The sequence below is a fragment of the Physella acuta genome, unplaced genomic scaffold (assembly GCF_028476545.2).
Source record: "Physella acuta isolate Inbredline_101_S28 unplaced genomic scaffold, ASM2847654v3 ptg000855l, whole genome shotgun sequence".
Classification (NCBI taxonomy): Eukaryota; Metazoa; Mollusca; class Gastropoda; family Physidae; genus Physella; species Physella acuta.
The window spans coordinates 244,262-268,528 of NW_026732372.1; the positions used below are offsets into that span (position 1 = coordinate 244,262).

The 24,267-nt window shown below is 36.8% G+C and overlaps 1 protein-coding gene across 1 annotated transcript; it reads left to right on the forward strand.

Annotated features, from left to right (window-relative positions):
* The first annotated feature begins 611 nt into the window (after positions 1 to 611).
* LOC131952166 (kelch-like protein 24) lies at positions 612 to 18,007 on the forward strand. The gene is made up of 12 exons (XM_059314718.1): positions 612 to 770; positions 9,921 to 10,172; positions 11,149 to 11,346; positions 12,606 to 12,746; positions 13,347 to 13,499; positions 13,864 to 14,018; positions 14,778 to 14,907; positions 15,287 to 15,403; positions 15,590 to 15,695; positions 16,081 to 16,250; positions 16,989 to 17,147; positions 17,473 to 18,007. Exons 2-12 carry the CDS (start codon positions 9,951 to 9,953, stop codon positions 17,620 to 17,622), a joined length of 1,701 nt encoding a protein of 566 aa, XP_059170701.1. The 5' UTR covers positions 612 to 770; positions 9,921 to 9,950; the 3' UTR covers positions 17,623 to 18,007.
* Positions 18,008 to 24,267: the final 6,260 nt, after the last annotated feature.

Sequence of the window (24,267 nt, forward strand, 5' to 3'; positions counted from 1 at the left end):
TAGCGCATAGCTGACTGACAAAGTATGCCACTGACATATGATTAGTCTATTCATTTGTGTCACCAATCAAATGCTGCCAAGTTACTGATTGAAATGTTTAAAAGCGCCTTTTTAATTTTATTTTTTAGATTATTAATGCTAAAGAAAATAAGTTATTTTTCTCCTATTAATTGCATTAAAATTTAAAACTTATTTAACTTGTTGTTATGTATTTTCATATTTTAAATGTTGTTAATAATAATCTTTAAATAATATTATGCTTCTTTAGTTTTAATCTAAGAAAGACAATAAAAATAAAATGTATCTCGTAAGGAATGTTTTGTTTATCGCCCTTAGTTAGCGCACCTGTTTCTATAAATAACGCTATCGATCGTCATCTTGTCACGTGACTGGGAGGAGGGAAAAAAAGATACGGATCTCTTTGCATAAGTATCGGTTGTCAATATCACTAAGAAAGTCGGGTATCGCGTTGACATGACGGAATTCATAATCTCGAAACTGCCTATGTTGCGTAGTCGAGTCCACGCGGCTTGTCATACAAAGATAAGGCCGGCGTTTAATCGATTACCAATGTTTGCAAACAGCAGACGAGATAATATGCGTGCGCAGTGTGGCACCGGAGCATGGACTTCTAGTCAGTCTGTATCTAGTCGTGTGTTGTGATAGTAGATTGTGGGGATTTTAAACTGTTTTAATGTATTGTTAGGAGGTTATGTATGTGAGCTTAAGGATTATCCTGAAAGCAAATATTCCTGTCTTTTCTCGCTTAGGTAGGTACAATTTTATAAGGGCGTAGACCTCAAGCTTTAGTAAAGTAGGTCAACTACTGTGTTTTCAATTCAACTTTTTTTTTACTTAAGCCAATGGTTATGACAAGGTAAATGATAAATAAATAATATACTTATAGAACATATTTTGAACATGTATTAATCGAAAACGTTAAAAACGAAGTGAACACAAAGCCTGTCTTCTCTTCCCTCCCCTTATATAATAATATATAGGCCTAATATTTCCAAAGAACATCATCTCGCATATTTTATAACAAATTTAGTTCTAGCTATTAGGAATAGTCCCCCTCCCCCTCCAACCATTTTTTCGCAACAAAATTTGGTTCCACAAAAAAAAAAGTAATAATTTAGTGGAAATCGAACTATTTACATATCCATAGCAACTGTTATCATTTGTTAAATCCAGAAAGGCTTGTCATAAACATTAGTATGTGTAAGCAAAAATGAAAATGACAAATCAACATAGATTTCTATATCAGTTTAAGATTACTCTATATAGAAAATAGTAACTATATTACAAAATATAACCCCTTGCCCCCTTCGTGATTATAATAAATGCACAACACATAACATTAAGCTTGAAATTGTGACAATCATCCAAATATAAGATATTTCTATAAATAAATTATACAGGTTCGGGAAATCCCCTACTTTTATCTCTTTTATCCAAAAAAGTGTCACACTAAGCAACACGCCTATTCATCAAAAGACCACTAGACCCTGTCTAAATATAGTCTAAAATAAATGACAGTATGCAAGTTTGGATAGGGGGAGGGGTAGGGGGGGTCTGACATAAGTTACAATTGGGTACCGAGTGTGGACGGGAAAGGGCTTTGGAATGTAACGTACGATTCATTACGTACAGCTAACTAATTAGTAAAAATGTGTTAACTATTGAAACCTTTAACTGGGAGAAGTGTTGTAAATGTGTGTGTGTGTGGGGGGGGGGGGGGTTGAAATAAGTTACAATTCACTGCTTCGGTACCGAGTGTATGGAAGAGAAAGGGCTTAGGAATGTAACGTAGGATTCATGGCGTACAGCTAACTAATTATGAATAACGTGTAAACGATTGAACCCTTTAACTGGAGGAGAAGTAAATGTGTGTGTGTGGGGGGGGGGGGGGGGGGGAATTAACCTTCAATAAAGGATGAAGTTGTGGTGCGGGTTAAATCAGCAAATAATACCCTACTTCAGTAATGGACGTCTCGTAGAGCGATTATTTTAAAACATTATTATTTTTTTTTTACTTTCCCTAACGTGAGTTAGGGTTATTAATCCCCTTAGTCATCATGGCTAAAAAAAATCGTGGCCATTATTACACAACAATTTAATTTCACCAAGCCTTTAATATTGAAATGTTAATGAAAACAAACAAAAAAGTCTAAAGCCTTGATGTGAAATGTTTTGAAAAGAGGAGTTAGAACATGTGTGTGTATACCTATATTTTTAATTTTACTAAGGCAAAATGTGACTGAACATGACTGCAATTACCATATACCATCTTACCGACTCCCATCTTACAAACTCCCATCTTACCATATATCATCTTACCATATACCATTTTACCATATACCATCTTACCATATACCCTCTTACCATATACCATCTTACCATATACCATTTTACCATATACCATCTTACCATATACCATCTTACCATATACCATCTTACCATATATCATCTTACCATTTTACCATATACCATATTATCATACACCATATTACCATCTTACCATTATACCATCTTACCATATACCATCTTTCCATATACCATCTTACCATATACCATCTTACCATACACCCTCTTACCATATACCATCTTACCACTTACCATATACCATTTTACCATATGCCATCTTACCACATACCATCTTAACATATACCATCTTACCATATACCACCTTACCATATTACCATATTGCCATATACCATGTTACCGTATACCAATTCACCTAGACGTGGTTTAACGTCTCTTGCTTTTGCACAAAACGATTAATTAAGAAAAACAACATAGCTGGTTGATATACCATTAGAAATGGAACTGGTGTTATTTCCAACAGCTCCAGCTTGATATGTCTGTTATTCTAGAATAATCTGTGTTTGTTTGGCCATCTCTAAAAGTAAATCGGGACATTCGCACACAGTAGGCTGCAGAGGAGTAGCGAGGGGGGGGGGCGGGGGTGCGGACCGCACCGGGTAACACCATTTAGGGGGGTGACATCAAGGCAAAAAATAGCAAAATATATAGAGAAAAACTTGAGGGTGGGGGGGGGGGGGTGCAAATCGAAAATTTGAGGGGGGGGGGGGTGCAAATCGAAAGTTCGAAAGTTTATCCCCGGGAAGGGTCGCTACGCCTCTGGGGGGGGGGGGGGGTGACACCATTAAGTGCCGCACCGGGTGACACCCGACCTCGCTACGCCACTGGTAGGCTGGGCTTCCTTAAAGACATCACATTTCGCAACACAAACGCGAACAGTTCAAATACCAATACACTCACATTTCGTTTTAGACCAGGGGTCGGCAACCTGCGGCTCGCGAGCCGCATGCGGCTCTTTTGATGTCAAGATGCGGCTCTCCAGCTCCTTGCACAAATACTAATAATCTTAATAAAAAAATAATATATTTGATATAAAAAATGTTAGTGGCTCTTTAAAACCAGGGAAATTTTGAAAATTGTAACTTTTGGCTCTTCCGCTTCAAAAGGTTGCCGACCCCTGTTTTAGACGATTTCACCGCCTACCAGAGTTTCTTCCAGGCATCTCTTCGGGGGTGGGGGGCGAATTTTTTTTTTTACCGCCCCCCCCCCCCGAACGAAATGAAATTTATATAATTTATATAGAAAATATATACTTTTAACAGTGTCCGCCGCCCCCCCCCCGAAAATTTCAAGTGCCCCCCCCCCCCCCGGAGAAAAAAGTCTGGAGGAAACACTGCCGCCTACTGCAACCCACCACACTATAGCAATACGTCGTCACAAAAAAATGCGTAGTCTAATAGTATGACGTTCTAATGCCCCGTGTTTCGCTTAAATGACCAGATTTTAAAGTAAATCCACGTACTGTTCGGTGTTTTTTATTTTATTTCTAACATATATCAGTATGCACTCAACGTCACATACATCAGAATTCCGCCCCCTCCTCAACACACACTGACTGAGTAAAGTCATTTATAATGACCCCCTCCCCTCCGCCCATAGAAACACCTTTTGAACCATTTTATTTACATTCAATACATATCAATAGTTTACAAAACAAGGCGTTCATCTTTGTTTTCAACCAATGTTTACAAGAAACAAAACATATAATTAAAGCGAGATAATAATAACATGGAAAATGTCAACAAAGGAAAGGGGAGATAATGGGTAAGAAGGGGAGATAAATCTCTGTTGCAGCGACAGAAAGTATCAAAAGGTCAAGTCGTAGTTAACGATCGACATTAAGTCACGTGACACCGAATACATTAAGACTGTTTTTTAGTTTCAGTTTTACATTCAAGTAATTTACACGGTAATAGATTTACTGTTTTATATTAACGCCTTTTTGTGTGTTTTGAAACGTGGCGCAGACTTTAGTAGCGAATGTTTACCTTTAACCGAGCATGCCTACATTTTTTTTTACTGAATAAGCTCAAATGTAATTCTTTACATTCAAAGGGTTAAGGCGATGGTCTGAAGAATAAGCTCAGGGGCGTAGCGACCCTTCCCGGCGCCCGGGGACAAACTTTCAATTTGGCGCCCCCTTCGGGATCAACCTTCCAGTTTTCGATTTGCACCCCCCCCCCCCTCGAACTTTCGATTTCCACAACTCCCCACCTCATATATTTTTTTTATATTTATAAAGCAAAAATGCAGCTAAAATGATATTTTAATTTGTTTTTCCAACCCATTTTGGCGCCCCCCTAAGGTCGGCGCCCGGGGACATATGTACCCCCCTGCCCCCCCCCCCCCCCCCCCCCCCTTCGCTACGCCTCTGAATAAGCTCAAATGTAATTCTTTACATTCAAAGGGTTAAGGCGATGGTCTGAAGAATAACTTGTATTTAAAATATTATTTTGCCAAAATTATATGAAAACTATGTGATGGTTTGGTTCTTCGTTAAAAACATTTATTGTTTTGAGAGTTACCAGCTATTACACTTAATGAAAGGTTGACGACCGTTAGGTTGGGGTAAAGTTTGGGGGTCGTCCATAAATTACATAGGGGGGAGGGGGGTCCGTAATTTGGGACGGTGTGTGATGTGGGGGATGGGTGTGGGAAGGTGGGGGGGGGGGTGTTCAGATGGTCACACTTTTGCATTATAAAAAGCAATGCTAGAAAGGAAATTTTAGCCGTTATTTTGCGTTTTAATAAAACTGTTTTAATCAAGTGTAATAGGAATTGATTAAAATACTCTATGTTGACAGAGTTCAGACAAATTTGGGGAAAATATAGCTGTTTTAAGAAAAATTCAACTGCAATTTTGAGGGGGGGGGGGGGGTGTAGGCTGAGGTATGACGTCATTTTAGGGGGTGGGGTTTCTGGCTTTTTGTGACGATGTGTGACGGAGGGGAGGGAGGAGGTAACAATCGTCAAAAAAGCGTGACGTCATTTATGGGTGACCCCTTTCATGGTTTAATTAATTATTTAATTAATATTACAATATTACCACTGATTATGATGCGCTATAGTCGCTATGTTATATTCCATGACAGTATGTTAGTGCTACTGCGCGCAATCAAAATGCCGCTCCAACTATAAACGACCATTCGCCAAGAGATCGTCTATAAATGACGTCAAGCTCTTTTTTGAACGAGTTTTACCTCCATCTCTCCATCGTCACACATCACGAAAATCTAGACCTCCCCCTAAAACTGTCGTCACAATTCAGCCTACAACCTCACCCCTTCCCCTAAAATTGCAATTTTTGTTTTTAGGAACATCGATTTCTTTTTAAAATATTCTCTGAGCTCGATCAACATTGAAATATATAAATCAATTTCTATTAACAAACTGGAATGGGGGGGGGGGGTTGTGTGTGTGACTTAAGGCCTTTAATAAAACGACTGAAATATTCGTTGAATAATTATCACGACAGATCTTCTGGATAGAAAAAATATTACGGTAGAAAAAAAAACGGCGTAATTAAAACTATGTAATCGATATACCTTATGGAGGCAGCCATCTTGTTTATTAACGCACATATTATATTCAAGCAACTTTTTAAAAAAAAATAGCAAAGTATTATTTAACAAATTATTGATCTAGCCGCCACCCATATATTACTGGACTCTTTCCAAACTAAGTGCTAGCGAATGATGAAATGCATCTAATGGTCTTAAGTCCATCTTCAACGATAAGGAGAGATGGAAAGGGTAGCAGTTTCCAAATTTAATCGTCAAATATAAAGATGGCGCTGGATGGGGCACGTTCTAAGAATGAATCCAGATGAACTGCTAAACTGCAAAAAAAGAAAAAAACGATTGCAAGGAAGGCCGGGAAGCACGGCGGGGGAAGCAGCTGGCAGAGGCAGGACTGTAGTGGGGGGGGGGGGGGGGGACTGCAATGAAAATTGACTGTGACCAACAAAAGTGGAGGGAGTTTTCTTTGGGACTCCATGTGTCTTGGGGCACAAAAAGGAAAAATATGATGATTGATCTAACATGAATGTTCTTAAATTTTAATTTCTTTTTATGTATTTTAGTGATGGAGGTTGATATTGAAAAAAAAAACCCACAATGTTTTATTAATTAATTCATTGCATACATGTTTTATATCAGCACTGATTATTAACTTCAAGTGAACGAAATGTCAATATAAATCTACAGTATGTGTAGTCGTTATTATTTTCTTTACTTTGTACTGCAATGGCCTTTGGAATAACACAAAGTTTTTTTCCTATCACACCCGTTACTTTTCAATCCCCTCCTAATCAGAAACTATGGCTACTCGCGTTTACTGTTTATTTTAACATAGTTCAAAATGTTTTTAGAGCATATTGTTAATGATGGGTTTCTATACTATAAATTTTTGATAAAATGGTACTGTAAAAAAACTGTAAATGTTATTTATAAGGGATCATCCATAAATAAAAATCCACGCTTTTAGAAAGCGTTTTTTACTTCAACCCCCCCCCCCCCACCTCAATCGTCACACATCACCAAAACAAAAATTATTAAATACATTTTTACCAGTTCTAGTCCTTAACAAACTTCTCTCTCAAAGTCATCTGTTTCTTTAATTATAAAATAAGTTACTCAGTTATCATCTATTTTTTTTAAAAGCTTGTAAACACAATGTTTTATCAGTTATGGAGTAGTGTGTTCATCGAAAAAAAATGTAAATTTTTTATTTAAATTAACTTTTTAATACATGTATCATCATTAAACGTTTAAAAAAAATCAATATTTCAGAAAGTTCCACCACAGCGGTAGTTTTTTTTCCCCCCAGCCTTTGTTTCATTACCCACCACGCCAGTTAAATCTGTACTCATCTAGGAGGAAAAAAATATCTCCCACACACAGGGATATTGTTTGTTTCGCTAATTGCGTGTTTAATTTTTCCATCCCGCTGTTTTTAAGTCGATCGTTACATCGACATCTCCAGCCAATGTTATGCGAAGCTGATAGTCACGAGCACACATTGATGCCGGTAGTTAGTGAAAACTCTACTGTCTTCTTCGGCTAGAGTTAGCAGCACAGTAGATCTTTATGTGGGTTGCAGGTTGATGTATGATAGCGTTTCTGACATGTATAGTGTCAAACTGTCAATTGCCCCCCCCCCATGCGCGTCAACCACCGCCACCCCCACACCCTCCCGAATAAAAAAGAAAATATATATAATTTATACAGAAAATATATACTTTTATTAGCGCCGACACCCACCTCTTCCCCAGTGTTTCTTTCAGACTTTTTTCCGAGGGGAAGGGGGCGGCTTGAAACTTTGGGGGGGAGGGGATAGACTTTCTTGTACAAGTACTCTACTGATTTAGATTCCACCAACATTATACAAGTAATCTACTGATTTAGATTCCACCAACATTATACAAGTACTCTACTGATTTAGAATCCACCAACATTGTACAAGTACTCTACTGATTTAGATTCCACCAACATTGTACAACTATTCTACTGATTTAGATTCCACCAACATTGTACAACTATTCTACTGATTTAGAATCCACCAACATTGTACAAGTACTCTACTGATTTAGATTCCACCAACATTGTACAAGTACTCTACTGATTTAGATTCCACCAACATTGTACAACTATTCTACTGATTTAGATTCCACCAACATTGTACAACTATTCTACTGATTTAGAATCCACCAACATTGTACAACTATTCTACTGATTTAGATTCCACCAACATTGTACAACTATTCTACTGATTTAGATTCCACCAACATTGTACAACTATTCTACTGATTTAGAATCCACCAACATTGTACAACTATTCTACTGATTTAGATTCCACCAACATTGTACAACTATTCTACTGATTTAGATTCCACCAACATTGTACAACTATTCTACTGATTTAGAATCCACCAACATTGTACAAGTACTCTACTGATTTAGATTCCACCAACATTGTACAAGTACTCTACTGATTTAGATTCCACCAACATTATACAAGTAATCTACTGATTCAGATTCCACCAACATTATACAAGTACTCTACTGATTTAGATTTCACCAACATTATACAAGTAATCTACTGATTTAGATTCCACCAACATTATACAAGTACTCTACTGATTTAGATTCCACCAACATTATACAAGTAATCTACTGATTTAGATTCCACCAACATTATACAAGTACTCTACTGATTTAGATTCCACCAACATTATACAAGTACTCTACTGATTTAGATTCCACCAACATTATACAAGTACTCTACTGATTTAGATTCCACCAACATTATACAAGTAATCTACTGATTTAGATTCCACCAACATTATACAAGTAATCTACTGATTTAGATTCCACCAACATTATACAAGTACTCTACTGATTTAGATTCCACCAACATTATACAAGTACTCTACTGATTTAGATTCCACCAACATTATACAAGTAATCTACTGATTTAGATTCCACCAACATTATACAAGTACTCTACTGATTTAGATTCCACCAACATTATACAAGTACTCTACTGATTTAGATTCCACCAACATTATACAAGTACTCTACTGATTTAGATTCCACCAACATTATACAAGTACTCTACTGATTTAGATTCCACCAACATTATACAAGTACTCTACTGATTTAGATTCCACCAACATTATACAAGTAATCTACTGATTTAGATTCCACCAACATTATACAAGTACTCTACTGATTTAGATTCCACCAACATTATACAAGTAATCTACTGATTTAGATTCCACCAACATTATACAAGTACTCTACTGATTTAGATTCCACCAACATTATACAAGTAATCTACTGATTTAGATTCCACCAACATTATACAAGTACTCTACTGATTTTGATGAGTACACATTGCATAACTAGGTTACACGATAGGCTAATGACGTAATAATCTCTGAGTGAAGGCGCGTGTGTGTGTCGCTCGTCTTTGTTGCACAGCACGAGTGATTACTAAAATTGACTGAGTATCGATTAGTATGCAAGAGAAAAGCTGAAATACACGAATTTTAATTTCAACGCATTTTATAGAAAAGAAAATTGATGGGTAGGCTATATTCTTCAATGTTTCCTGATAAACATTAGTTATTACTCTAGCTTCAGTTCATAACCCTTACCCTAACCTTTGACCTGACTAAATACAATCATAATCCTAACAGAGATATCGGCATGAAAAAAAAACTGATACCTTGGCACACAGAACAGTGGCTCTTTACCTTTTTGGAGGTACCGAACCCACCAGTTTCATATGCGCACTCACTGAACTCTTTTTAATAGTGCTATCGTACGCTCTGACAAAATCTAATCTGAGTCCAGTGTGTCTCTTGACCTCCGCCGAAACCCTAAGACTAACTCACCGAACTCCTGGGGTTCAATCGAACCCAGACTAAGAACCACTGACATAAAAGAAGGTTGTTTTTTCCTCAAATTTATATAGGTGTTGTCCTTTGTTGAGTGTACTGTCTTTTATTGATTTTTCCCGTTTCCCCCCAGAAACCTTCGGCTCCTCGTAGCGGTGTCAACATGACCTGGGCGCAGATCGCTGCCCAAAATCTGCTGCAGGGTATCCAAGGTCGGCTCAAGGGCGGGCAGTTCTGTGACGTCATGATCTACGTCGATGACGTGGAGTTCCCGTGCCACCGCGTCATACTGTGCGCGTACTCGGACTACTTTCAGGCGATGTTCACAAGCGGCATGCAGGAGGCCATCACACAAAGTGTCAAGCTGAATGACGTGTCGCATCAGGTAAAATTTGTCTGTCATAAATAAGCAATATAGAGAAAACAGAAGCAAAATAAAAACTTTCACAGTCAAACGGAAAACGAAACGTGACGTAACATGGCACATCGGAAATGTTTTAAAGCCGGAAAAGTACATACAATAATATGACGTCATTGATTCTAGAGTAAACCCGAAGTGTCAAGCTGAACGACGTGTCGCATCAGGTAAGATTTATTTGATGGTACCTGTCTCAACAAGTCAAATGTTATGGCACCAGTTTCACAAGCTTCACAAATTAGATGGCATCAGTTTCACCTGGTAAAATTTGCACCAGCGACACCACTGTTACTGGGTTAGGTTTAGTAGCACTAGTTTCATCATGCCAGCTTTGGTGGAGCCAATCTCACTAGTGTTATCAAGTAAGATTTGATGTAGCCTAATTATTTAGAAATCGTCATAATAAATTTCTATTTAACCTGCCAGAAATGTCAAAACTTAATACTAAACAAAAATACGAATGGCAATGCTAAAATATACGGACTCATGGGAGAATAGGGCGAACGGACCCTCTCCATGGGAACGTCTTTAGTAATTTAGCGCCGCCGTAGTTATTTCCTTAAATTTCATTTTTTTTGTAGTCATTGTCAGTTTAATCATCGACTAGCATTGGCCAATATTTTCTTTAGCTAAGTGAAAAGTTGATGATGTTTTATACGCTCGTCGTTCGCCAAATAAGTTGCAACGCTCCTGGCTCATATACTTTGTTGTTTAATCAACACAACGCTGAACTTTTAGCAAAAATCATTGAGATCATATATATATATATATATATATATATATATATATATATATATATATATATATATATATATATATATATATATATATATATCATTCTTATGTTTTAAACATTCTAAACGTTCTAATACGGCCATGGTTAGTTGCTGTTAACCTTTAACCTACTGCACCATAAACCAACCCCCAATGTGTTTCCTTCCAGACGTTCTCGTCTATTCTGGAGGCTATCTACAACGGCAAGGACATCCTGGACGAGAGGAACGTCATCGAGGTGTGGCGCGTGGCCTCCATGCTGCAGATCGCCTGCCTGCGTCAGTACTGCGAGGATTTCCTCGCTGACCACATCTCCAACGACAATTGCCTGACCATATGGCGGGAAGCCAGGCTCAGCAGTTGTAAGGTACAGTGGCGTCGCTAGGTCGGGCAGAGGCGAGGCGGTGGGGGCGGGGGACATATGTCCCTGGGCGCCGACCTTAGGGGGCGCCAAAATGGGTTGAAAAAAAAATGAAAGTTTGAGGTGGGGGGGGGGGGGGGGCAAATCGAAAGTTTGATGGGTGGTGCAAATTGATAGTTTGGGGGGGTCGCTACGCCTCTGAGGTCGGGTGTCACCCGGTGCGACACATCAGTTGGTTCCACCCTCCCCCTGGTAATAGCTTTAAAGTGATAACAGCTAATACTAACAATGTTTATCTATAGTCAATTGTTAATATAGCTAGATGTAGCATTGTTTTCTGTATATTTTGCATGTTTACGTCAAACACCCCCCCCTCCCCCACACACACACCTTGTCGGGATCGTCAATTTGTAAATTCTTTTTCTCTAATTAGCCATTCATTAAATTGTCAAAAAGTATAATTATTCTAGATATTTTGCAATTGTTTTGTTTTGGTGTCACCCCCTTAAATGGTGTCCCCCCCCGCCCCAGGAGCCACTGGTAAGGTATAGAACACGGAGATGAAATTAATTTATTCTTCACTAGCGTTACTAACTGTTACTTCACATTATCCATCATCCTTATTTAGAATGCGGACAAACTGAATGTAAATTCCAAGAAAAATTTGAAGAAGGGTGGGTGGATGGGGGGGGGGGGGGGTGGTACGGCTTCGGTGATTTGGCGTTTAAGACTGCCGTACATTTGTTGTAAGGTGTTCATAATGGAGAATAGAAAAATCTACCAACGCTCTTTATGTAGTGCGCTATATTGTAAATTTTTTTACTGCAGACAAGAAATGTACCCGAATAACGATTTGATTCAACACCAAGGGAAATAATGCAGTCAATAAACACTAAATAAACACCACGTTAGATAACTCTAATTAAAGATAAAGTTAACAACATTACACTGTTAACCGTATAGGCTTTCACTTTCATTAAGCACATTGTAATCAACTAGTGACAAAAAAAAAATCCTTAAATTTAAAAAAAAAATGTAAGCGACTCTGCTAAGATTTTAAGTAAAAGTATAGATTTTAAAAAAATGGAATAACGGACATTTTTCTGAAAATAAATAAATAGAAATGTAATTGTTATATAATTAATTTAATAATTTCTCAGTAAATAGTAAGAGTTTCATTACGAGCACAATATATTTAAATATAAAAAAAAAAAAAAAAAAAAAAATACCAAATTTATAGTCTTGTGGTATTCTTTTTTCCCCAGGTGCTTGCAAACGAAGCCTGGAACTTTGTTCACAGAGAGTTCCCTTCCATCAAAAGCACTGAAGACTTCCTGGCCTGTGACCTAGATGACATCTGCCTGATGGTTGCCAGTGAGGATCTCAATGTGCCAAACGAGGAGGAGGTCAGTTAGAGAAAATCAGGAACAGATTTTTAGATAAAGAAACTTTTTCTGATAAACCCAGGCTGATTTTTATTGTGCACAAGAAATTATTTAATATTTACCTTTAATGTTCTGCTTACTTTACACAACCCTAATTGTAATTAATTTGCCTTAATTATAGATTAGAGGTACACATTCCTCATTACAAATTAATTGCTAGAGAATCCAAATGAAAAATTAATTTTGGAATAATAAAACTGCAAAAACATACTACAAGTAACAGATAAACCCAGGCTGATTTATATTGTGCACAAGAAGTTATTTAATATTTACCTTTAATGTTCTGCTTACTTTACACAACCCTAATTGTAATTAATTTGCCTTAATTATAGATTAGAGGTACACATTCCTCATTACAAATTAATTGCTAGAGAATCCAAATGAAAAATTAATTTTGGAATAATAAAACAGCAAAAACATACTACAAGTAACAGACTTCAAACCTCAGATATTTTAAAATTTACTTACAGCAAGAACAAAAATACAAAAATCAACCAATATCTTTTCTGCTCTACTCCCTCTTTTTAATGCACTAAGTGTTTGGGATAAAATCTAATGCAGGTTGTAGATGCAATCATTTTGTGGGTGGGGCATGAAGAAGCTCGACGTAAACATCTGTCACGTCTCTTTGCCTTGTCACGTCTCAACTTGGTCAGCGAGGATTTTATCCTCAGGAAACTTTTAACGGAGCAGATGATCCTAGAGAATCAGGAGGTAACTGTTTAACTTAAGTTTATTTTGTTTAGTGGTATTTAGATTTTTCAATCACAAAGGTTTATCAGCAATTTTAAAACTGAAGAAAATTAACCTAATAATTAACCAGATTAATCTTTCCAAATTTTATTGTTTTCAAACTTTTCTTAGATTTCTGAGTATGTTTCATGTATTTTAAAAAATTATAATGATAATTTTAAATAGCAAGTTAAATAATTAATTTTACTTTAAAAGTATTTTAGTTGTTCATTTACATACTTTACTTAAATCAAATTAATGATATCCGTGTTTCACTAATGAACTTAAACTAAATATCGTAATCAAAATAATAAACTTTTATTTGATTGTCTATTTATTTATTAAGGTGTTAGAGATGGTGAGACGTAGTCTGGAGTACCACATTATACTTGCAAGACGTCATGACGAGTGCTCACTTAACTCTATGTATAGAAGAGCCAGTAATTTTGACAATGTCATGTTAGTTCTAGGGGAAGGAAAAGACAACTTCTACGCCTATGTGTATGTAATGTTATAATCATCATCTTTATAACTAAGTCTGTTCCATTTTCATTTCATACTTACATTTTTAAAAATTCATTTACAAGATGAACAATATAAACACATGTTAATTTACCATTAAAATGAATTTCTATGATGATGTCCAATTAAATTAATCTTCTTCTTCTTCTTCGTTCTTAATTATTAGTGTTGAAGGGGATCGAGATTTATCGACCAGTGGGTTTGAACTCGAGACTTTGTTCGAATTTATCAACCATGAGCTTTTTGCCGACTCGACCACGCCTCTAACACAATTAAGCGTTACGTGTCAACTGGTTATGCGCCATTGAGGCCATTGACTCCGATTTCAGCCTGCTTTTCTTTTTGGATTTGCTTCCATAGCCTTTGTCCAACCAAGAACAAACTACAAGGCAGCAGTTGTTTAATTTTGGAGTTGTCTCTCCTAGAAGAGTGGCTGAATAACGATTCAGCTGTCCCCAGCTAACGAGCCTCATCTGCCCGAGGGTTTGAACTCGAGACTTTTCGGTTTAGCAACCATGAGCTTTACCGACTCGACCACGCCGACCCCAATTAAATTAATGACATGTATGAAAATATGCAGCAATTTGTAATACTCAACAAAAAATAGGCCTATGGATTATCTAAAATATTAATACCTTTATCTAGTAAACTGTCAGCTTCTTTAATACCTGATATTCTTCTAGAAAAATATGTTCATTAATCTGTTTTATAAAATTAACTTTTAAATTAATTGTTCAGATTTAAAACTGAGGAGTGGTTTCAACTACCGCCACTCCCTGAGGATATGGGACTTGGAAGTTCAGCCTGCTCATACGGGGATGACATTTTTGTGGCTGGTGGTAAAAACACAATGACAGCTCTTTTTCAAGTGAGACTAGAAATTAATTTGTTATAATTTTTTTAAAGCCAATTTTTTAAAATAATAATTTATTTTTAATTCATTAATATCTGCATTTTGCCATTGGGTCTCTAGTTAGTGTCTTTGTCTTTCCATTAAACTTACTTAGCAATGATAAGCACTACTTTTGTCGTATAATATACGACTTGCTAAGGCCACATAATCCTGTTTCTACAGAAACAATTTCTATTAAATCACACCAAACTTTTGACAGTTGTGGCTGTCTATAGTTTTGTTATAAAAAAAATTATGTATTTTATTTGAACCTAGCTCAATATGCCTAGGTAACAAATTCACTATTTAAAGGTTATTTTTTTAATAATTCTGACATTGTGTGTTCTTCTAACAGTTTGAAACACGTAAAAACTCATGGCTGAAGTTATCTCCCATGAATGTTGGAAGAAGAAACCACGTCATAGTTTCAGTTGGTCATTGTCTCTATGTCCTTGGTGGTCTCAACAATGAGGTAGGTGATAAAATAAACTTGCTTTTAAAAATCCATGTTTTGTATTACTGTATTACCCCTATTACAATAAATTTTATAAGCCTATGTTAAAACCTCCCATAAATTATATAAGCTAACTGAAAATATTTAATGTATTTAATTTCTTTTCTTAAAAATGATTTAATTAAAACCTAAAAATATCTTCAGGTCACAACATTAAATAGTGTGGAATGTTATGATATAAATAAAGCTGTATGGACAGATGTGGGCTTTCTTCACACAGCTGTAAGGTCAAGTGGTTCAGCTGTCATAGGTCAGTCAAAGGGAGATAATGATACAAATAGTTTTATTCTTGTTTAATTTTGTTGTTTTATTTCTTAATGTAAAGTTACCAATCTTTGGCTGATAGTTTTCCTATAAAACACTGAATGTATTAAAAATATACATAAAAGGATGCTCAAATATTTTTAAAAAATGTTATTAAATATTGAGTTAGATAATTTAAAAAAAAATATGGGTTAGTTAGGGGAGATAATTCAAACAATTTTTAAGTGATGCTAAAATTATTTTTCAATTATTTCGTTACTTGCTTAATAATTTACACATTCTGTGCTAGAAAATAAAACTGTTCATATAGTGGCTATAATATTTACAAATTTTGCTTTATAATTTTTTAACTGTTGAGTTTTTCAATGCAGGAAATAAAGTCATCATATGTGGGGGTAAAGAAAATGACACAGTAACATCCAAAGCGGTGCAGTGTTTCAACACCATCACACACTCGTCATATGTGCTTGGTGAAATGCCATCGGAAACGTGTTTACCCAGGACAATAATAGATCTAGGCAAAATTTATCTGGTTACTCAGGTAAAAAAAAAAGTGTATGTTAGGTTTTAGAGTAACCCAGTAGTTCTTCACCGTTTCAAGGTACTGAACCCCACCAGTTTCATATGTGCATTCAACAAATCCTTCTTAATAGTTCTATTGTCACCACTGACAAATTCAAGTCAGGTGTGTGTCTTGACCTCCACAGAACCCCTGAGACTGACTGTCCAAACATCAGAGGTTCAATTGAACCCAGGTTAAGAACCCCTGGAGTGGCCTGGTTGACTAAGTCATTATGTAGATTAGTAATGTAGTAATTGAGGTTTTTATGTATTCAGCAGTCTCTCAAATTTAAGTAGTTCACTGCAGATGAATAAATATTGAATAAAGATTTTTTTTTCATTATTCCTGTGCTGTGTTAATGATATATATCAAGAAAAATTGTTAAAGTGTAACCATGAACTAAAAAAAAGTTCACACATTTATGGTGTTATACCTTTAACACAACACAGGTGATTTGATTAAAAAAACAACTTGTTAGTTTTTTTCGAATTTTAATGCCCAAGATTTATCTAGGTGATTAAATATTTTATATGAATGTTCTGTAAAAACTGTTGAAGTTTTGCAATTACCTGCATAACATTCTCTAGTTATGGTCATATAGTATCAGTTTATTTACTTAAACTCTACTTTATTTATCTGAGTAGCTGATATAGTAAGTAAATTTAATTTACTGAAATACTCAATGAGTTGATTTTTTTTTAATTACCTTTAATACAGGAAGGAAGTGTTTGGAAAATGAAACTAAATGACAGAAGCTCCACCATCCATCCAAAGTCACAATTGTGGGACTTTGCACGTTATTGGCATGGTGCCATTCTACATGATGGGGTTGTGTATATCATAGCTGGAGAGACCCCTGATAACTCTGAGCTACCAGTAGGTGTCCATTTATGTAAATTGTATTAATATACACTTTAGAGAAAAGATTTAATCTCTTCTTTTTAGTGTTTAATTTAACAAAGTGTAGTAATTCACACTTTAGAATACAACATTTAATCTCTACTTTTAAAATAAAAATAATTAATAAAAAGCTAAAATTTTAAGACATAATTATTTTTAAAATAAATATATAACATAAAATAAGTTAAATCAATACTTTAAATTTTTTTTTACGAGTCTCTTGAAATAATTTTCAAGTTTTCTGTTTTTCTACAAGTTAAAATTATCAGTTCATGAATCTATTTAAAAACTTTTTTTTAAGGATGTTTGGCCCATAGAACTTCAAGGAGTTTTCCAGTCTGTAAGGAACTTAAGGCCTGCCAACATAACACGATGTATGGCCTGTCTACGTACAACAATAGAAAAAAATCTGCTGAAAGATCCTTTAGCTATGGATGTTAGCAGGGTGTAACATTCCTTCAGGAATTTTTTGTGGAACCTATATTTCTAAAAATAAAATAGTTGGATGTTACAGAAGACAATATCCTTAACCCAGTGTTTATTATCCTTTAAATAATAGAAAATACTTTACTTTGTAAAGATCTGAATGCTGCTAATTGAATATTGAAAATTTTATATGATAGTAATGGATTATGTCCCTTGATGTTTTTCTTTGTTTATTTTCTTAATAAATCCTTTGATTGTTGAAAAGGTACTCTACTTTCTAATAATATAAATTTAACAACAAATTGAAAATTGTTATTTTTCTGAGGCATCTAATTCTCTGCAGATATAAAGAATTGTATTTTAAAATATAAACTTCATCTTCTTTTATTTTGAAACCAGCAAAGTTGCCTAACAAAATGGGCTTTTCTTTAAACCATATATATTATGTGAAAAAAATGACACAAATTCTTTTTTACCTTGTGGCCAGGAGATAGAGCTCTTGACTGCTAACCCAAGATATTAAAGTTTGGATCTCTGTCCAGACTTGAGTCTGCAGAACGCCCCTTTTAAAAATATGGAGTGGAATATTACTTTAGAGTGACTGATTTAAATTAAAGTCAGTCACGTTAATTATCTTAAAGAATTAAATGAAACTTTTACACCAAGAACCTTACACTTATATCATGTTGTTTATATTGTATCTTATACTCATTTATTACATACTTTAAAATATAAACTTTTATTTTTTTATTTATTCTAAAGAATTAAATAACTTTTATACTAAGACTTTACACAAATAACCTGTTGCTTAAAATGAATCTTGTAAAACTTAAACTTATTTTTCTTTATTTTATTTATCCTAAGGGATTACATGTTAATTTTATGCTTACAATAATATCCTGTTGTTAAAAATGTATCTTGTAAAAAGTTAAAAATCAAAATTGTTTTTCATCATTGTATTTATCCTAAAGAATTACATGTAACTTTTATACCAAAACTTACACTAATATCCTGTTATTTAAATTTTTACATTTTTTAAAACTTTACGAAACAAAAATTTTCTTTTATACATGCCTTAATATAAACCTTGTATTGATTTTAAAACAAAAGTATTATAGATGTTTCTTATTTACACTATATATATATATATGTATATATATAGGCATATATAATACTGTTAATTATATTGTTATTGCCTTTCAGCCATATTACATAAATGGACATCTGCATGAGTTTATGTTGCATGGGATGGAGGGGGGGGGGAGGAAAAGGAGGAAGGGCTGTCTCCTATGGAATGACTTCCCTAATTATTTGCACTACTACATTAGCTACATATCCCCAATAAACCTCCCCATCCACCCACCCACCCCTACTCAGTATAACTACTGGTCTTATAACAGATTTCTTGCACCAGCAGTTACATCAATGGATTGCATGATGGCAGCTGGCGATGCTTCAAATTTCTCATCAACTGTTGAAGCCGTTATCTCCAAGGTTATGATTATCTAATAATCTGCCTTCGGGCAGATGAGGCTCGTTAGCTGGGGACAGCCACTCTTCTAAGAGAGACAACTCCAAAATCAAACAACTTGTAGTTTGTTCTTGGATGAACAAAGGCTATGGAAGCAAATCCAAAAAGAAAAGCAGGCTGAAATCGGAGTCAATGGCCTTAATGGCGCATAACCAGATGACACGTATACTTAATTGTGTTGTAGAGGATACCTTCCAATAATAAAATTAAGAACGACGAAGAAGAAGAAAGATTATTATCTTCATCACATTGCCGTAACTTCGTACCAATATTGTTTTATGTGACTGTACTAAACATGAAAGCTAATGTCTTTGTAGTGCAAGCTTTACCAGCCAAAGAATAAATTATGTACAAAGATCTTAAGGTATTTGTTTCTTTTTTTCTCTATTTGTGTCATTGGTGTAGGGTGTTAGCGGAGAGGGGGGGGGTGATATTGCTTGTTTTGTGTAATAGAAAAATAAATACTATTGAACAGTTTTAATGACATTTAGTCAATAAAATTGAGCACGTTCTAACAGTAGCATTTTTATTACCACGAAATATTAATATAGAGTTAGAAGTATAATCAATATAAGAGCTACGGGTATGGGCGTTTATAAAAGTAAATTTCCCCTTTCAGACCTCACGATCTATCGGACCTCGACATTAGAAGGGATGGTGTGGTCAGCACTTTGGCCAGCCGCCTTACTTTCCTTAACGTGTGTCAGGTACAGAGGCGTAGCGACCCTTCCCGGCGCTCGGGGACAAACTTTCGATTTGCACCCCAGCCACAAACTTTCGATTTGCACCCCCCCCTCAAACTTTCGATTTGCACCCCCTCCCCTCCTCAAACTTTCGATTTGCACCCCCCCCTCAAACTTTCGATTTGCGCCCCCCCCCCCTCAAACTTTCGATTTGCAACCCCCCTCAAACTTTCAATTTGTTTTCCAACCCATTTTGGCGCCCCCTAAGGTCGGCGCCCGGGGACATATGTCCTTCCCCCCCCCCCCCTCGTTACGCCTCTGGTCAGGTACCCATCAGAGATATGAACTCGCGCCTTTCCGGTTAGCAGTGATAAGCTCTACCACACGACCACGCAGTCCCACGCCTTTTGCAAAAGTTGATTTCCCCCAGTTCTCTGCTTGCTACTCCTCTGGTTCTCGTGTGTATCGAAGAGTTGACTGAAGTGTTGTAGGTGGGTCCTGATTTTCGGTGACCAAATTCTACATTCACCCGTTTTCTAAATGTGCACCAGACGTTTTGTGACGCTACAAGTCAGTTTAACGAGCGCCTTATGATTTTACCCCGGTAAGCTGCGCTTTGTTAGTCCGTCTACACAGGGGCGTAGCGAGGGGGGGGCGGGGGGTGCGGACCGCACCGGGTGACACCATTTAGGGGGGTGACACCAAGGCAAAAAATAGCAAAATATATGGAGAAAAACTTGAGGGGGGTGCAAATCGAAAGTTTGAGGGGGGGGGGTGCAAATCGAAAACTTGAGGGGGGGGGTGCAAATCGAAAGTTGGAGGGGGGTGCAAATCGAAAATTTGAAAGTTTGTCCCCGGGAAGGGTCGCTACGCCTCTGGAGGGGGGGTGACACCATTAAGTGTCGCACCGGGTGACACCCGACCTCGCTACGCCACTGCGTCTACAGGCCATCAAATCAGCGGTCATTGTGTCAAGTTTCATTCTATCGTGAGGTACGGGCGGGGGAACACAACAAACGACTAGAGACGCCACTGGCATTCTGTCTGTAAACATCACTACTTTTATTTACGCCGTTACATTCTTTAGTCACTCATTGCAACCCAAATTGACGCGTCGAGAATTCGGTCTGTTAACAACAATCCCTCTAATTTCGTACGGCACCCTAACGGCGTCACTACCGTTCAATCACAAATTAACACATACCCTAATAACGCCACTGGCAAGAGGACATACTGAGATTCAGGAGAAATCTACTTCAAGTCATTACAGCATGCCACAATTTGACGCCAGCTCCTGTTAATCCGTGTTTCTTTCCTGAAACTTTCTTGGGGAGGGCGGACCTAACATTTCTGGGGACGGGGGACGGGACCGGGGACGACACTGGTAAAAGTATATATTTCTATATAAATTCCATCTCATTAAGGGGGGGGGGGGGTAGACGAGAAGAGATGCCTGAAAGAAACACTACTCATAATAACGTCTTTTCTACGGAAGATAGCGGCCAACATGTGTCATTCGACCCGGTCTCTTCAAATGAAAGTTAGTTGGAGTTACCTCATCCATTTCAGCCTGGCTAATGTGAGGGGGGGGGGGGGGGCTGAGCCGGAAACGTCCGTGTCTCAAAAGTGACGTATTTAATGCGCTACCCCCCCCCCCCTCACCCCAACGCTCGACTCCACGTCCTTCACAATATCTGCTTACGGCGACCCCCATTGATAACGCCCCCATCTTTCTATCCAAAAACAAGTCCCGAAAGGTCGCTTTGTAGCATAAAACTACCCAGGATATAAGACACGGACAGGCCTAGGCAAAATCCAGCTCACAACACAAAACTAAACACCGCCAGATTGTGGAAACTTTGAAGTGAATACACTGGACCAAATACATAGCCAGAGCAGTAACAGCTGGTGATATTCGATTGCGCAAAAAAAAAAAATCTTTTTCCGTGTAAATAATTTGAGATTAAAATCGTTATTACGATTAATTTGATCCTTGCGTAATTCGAGCCCGCCAGATTGTGGGTTATATTTCAATATAAAAAAATTGATTTTATATTCATTTAAACAGTCTTACAAATTACAATATTTAATTTAAAATAAAATAAAATCCATGGCTATGAACGGCAGTAGCGTGATAAGGCTGGTAGGGGAAGGGGTGGGTACAGAGTTTCTTTCAAGCATATCTCGGGGGAGGGGACACTATTACCCACCGTAGCACGTCTACCTCCCTCCCCCGAACGAAAAAAAAATGCTACGTCGCAGTTCTTGACACCCCCCCCCCCACACACACACCGCCCTGTACATTCCTATGTAGCACCTCGTCACAAATAGGTAGTGTGCCGTCATTTAAATCCTCATACGCGTGGAACTAATGAAATCAATTCAGTTTGGGTTTCAGGTCGTGGTTTTTCTACTACTTCAGCTCTCAACACCAATTGTTTTAATTTTTTGTTTTAGCAGAATCAGAACTATCGTAACGTTGCTTTATATGAGAACATCAATTTGACATCATCAATATTTGGTTAAGATCAATATATGATCGTTTATTATTTATTGTCGCTAAGTCATCGCTTAGTATTTGACAATATTTCGATGTCACAACACCAAAGATTATGACTTGACAATATCAATGATACATCTCAACACCGTCGCTCTTTATTTGAAAACATCAATACATCATTCCTAATTATTAGACCACGACACGACACCAAGCCTTATTATTTGGCAACATTAGTACGTTGTAAAGTTCCTTTTCGAACCTGACGGTGCATGGGGCAAGTGAAATAGAGTTAACTTGTTCCTGTGACCTCGGCATTTGAAGGGATAGTGTGGTCAGCACTATGCCCAGCCGACTTTACTTTCCCTAACATGAGTTAGGTACCCACCAGGGTTGGGTGGACTCTGTGACGCTCTCTGGACTTTAACCCGGATTCGAACTCAAGACTCGGGTTAGCAGTCGTATGCTCTACCATTGGACCAAGCACTCCCATAACAACAAAACATACCTGTCGTTTATGTGACTTCTATACGTCATCGCTTGTTATTTAACATCAGTTGTTGCCTGGGTAGGTACCGCTGACATTGTGCGAAGCTGTGTGGTCTAGTTGTATAACTTTGCTTCACCTGGCATATGTTGCTTCATTAAGACACGGGGGAACTAGATTCGTTCAAACCTCACCACCATTTTGTTTTTGCTTGATCAAAACAAAAACCCATTTAGACGTTAATTTACATAATCTTTGAAAAACAAAAGAATAAAGTCTTTTAGCTAACTTCAAATCTGTTTAATATGTTAATGAGCTTAAATTTGTTGTTGCATATTCAAGGATACGAACTCGCTAGATCTAGCTCTAACTTAGTGGGAACTTCTTGTATACTTATTCAAGGATACTAACTAACTAAAAAACTAACTCGCTTGATCTAGTTCTAACTTAGCGGGAACTTCTTGTATACGTATTCAAGGATACTAACTAGCTAGAATACTAACTCGCTAGATCTAGATCTTACTTAGTGGGAACTTCTTGTATACTTATTATTATATTCAATGATACTAACTAGAATACTAACTCGCTAGATCTAGTTCTAACTTAGTGGGAACTTATTGTGTACTTATTCAAGGATACTAACTAGTTAGAAAACTAACTAGATAGCTAGATCTAGTTCTAACTTAGCGGGAACTTATTGTGTAGGCCTACTTATATTCAAGGATACTAACTAGCTAGAATACTACCTCGCTAGATCTAGATCTAACTTAGCGTGAACGTCTTGTATACTTATATTCAAGGATACTAACTAGCTAGAAAACTAACTCGCTAGATCTAGATCTAACTGTGGGAACTTCTTGTGTACGTCCAACCTGACATGCGCATGTTTTTAAAGTGTTTGTTATGTACACAGTGTGTTGATGTTTTCATTGATCTGAGCAGTTTTCATGTTGACGTGTATGGATGATTAATGATTTCAAGTGGTGACCCGAATGGTTGTGGTTGGGTAGGGTTTACACATTTCAATAGTAAACAAAAATGTTTTGCTATTTGGTGTAACGCGTGTACTTTTTCAATTGGGTTTATGGATGCTTGTGCTATACAGATTTATTCCAGGAATTAATTTTTAAGGTAATACAAAAAATATTGTTGTTATGTAAAATATATCAGTGACGTAAATTGCTAATTTTACGTTGAATATGTGACGTTTTATGCATTCCTCTGACGTAAGACGTTTCTAAAGCACAGCGGTGTTTACGAGAATGTGTAATTATATTTTTTTTCTATCAATAAACCATTGATCGAATCGCCTCCCTTTATCGTGTATTGTAGGTGCTTTGCTGGTTGATATACGTACATCGTGCAAACAGATGTTTGGATGTGTTGCACAGGGGGTGGGGTGGGTAAATCTCGTCAGCGATCGATCTTCATGATTGAATCGTGTGCTCCCCACGTGAGGTAACATAAGGCTT

Excerpts from the sequence above, each read along its gene's own strand:
- LOC131952166 (XM_059314718.1), top strand. The coding sequence starts at position 9,951 with ATGACCTGGGCGCAGATCGCTGCCCAAAATCTGCTGCAGGGTATCCAA. Across the intron at positions 15,696-16,080 it reads AAGTGGTTCAGCTGTCATAG|GAAATAAAGTCATCATATGT; the intron begins GTCAGTCAAAGG and ends TTTTCAATGCAG. Across the intron at positions 17,148-17,472 it reads CTGATAACTCTGAGCTACCA|GATGTTTGGCCCATAGAACT; the intron begins GTAGGTGTCCAT and ends CTTTTTTTTAAG.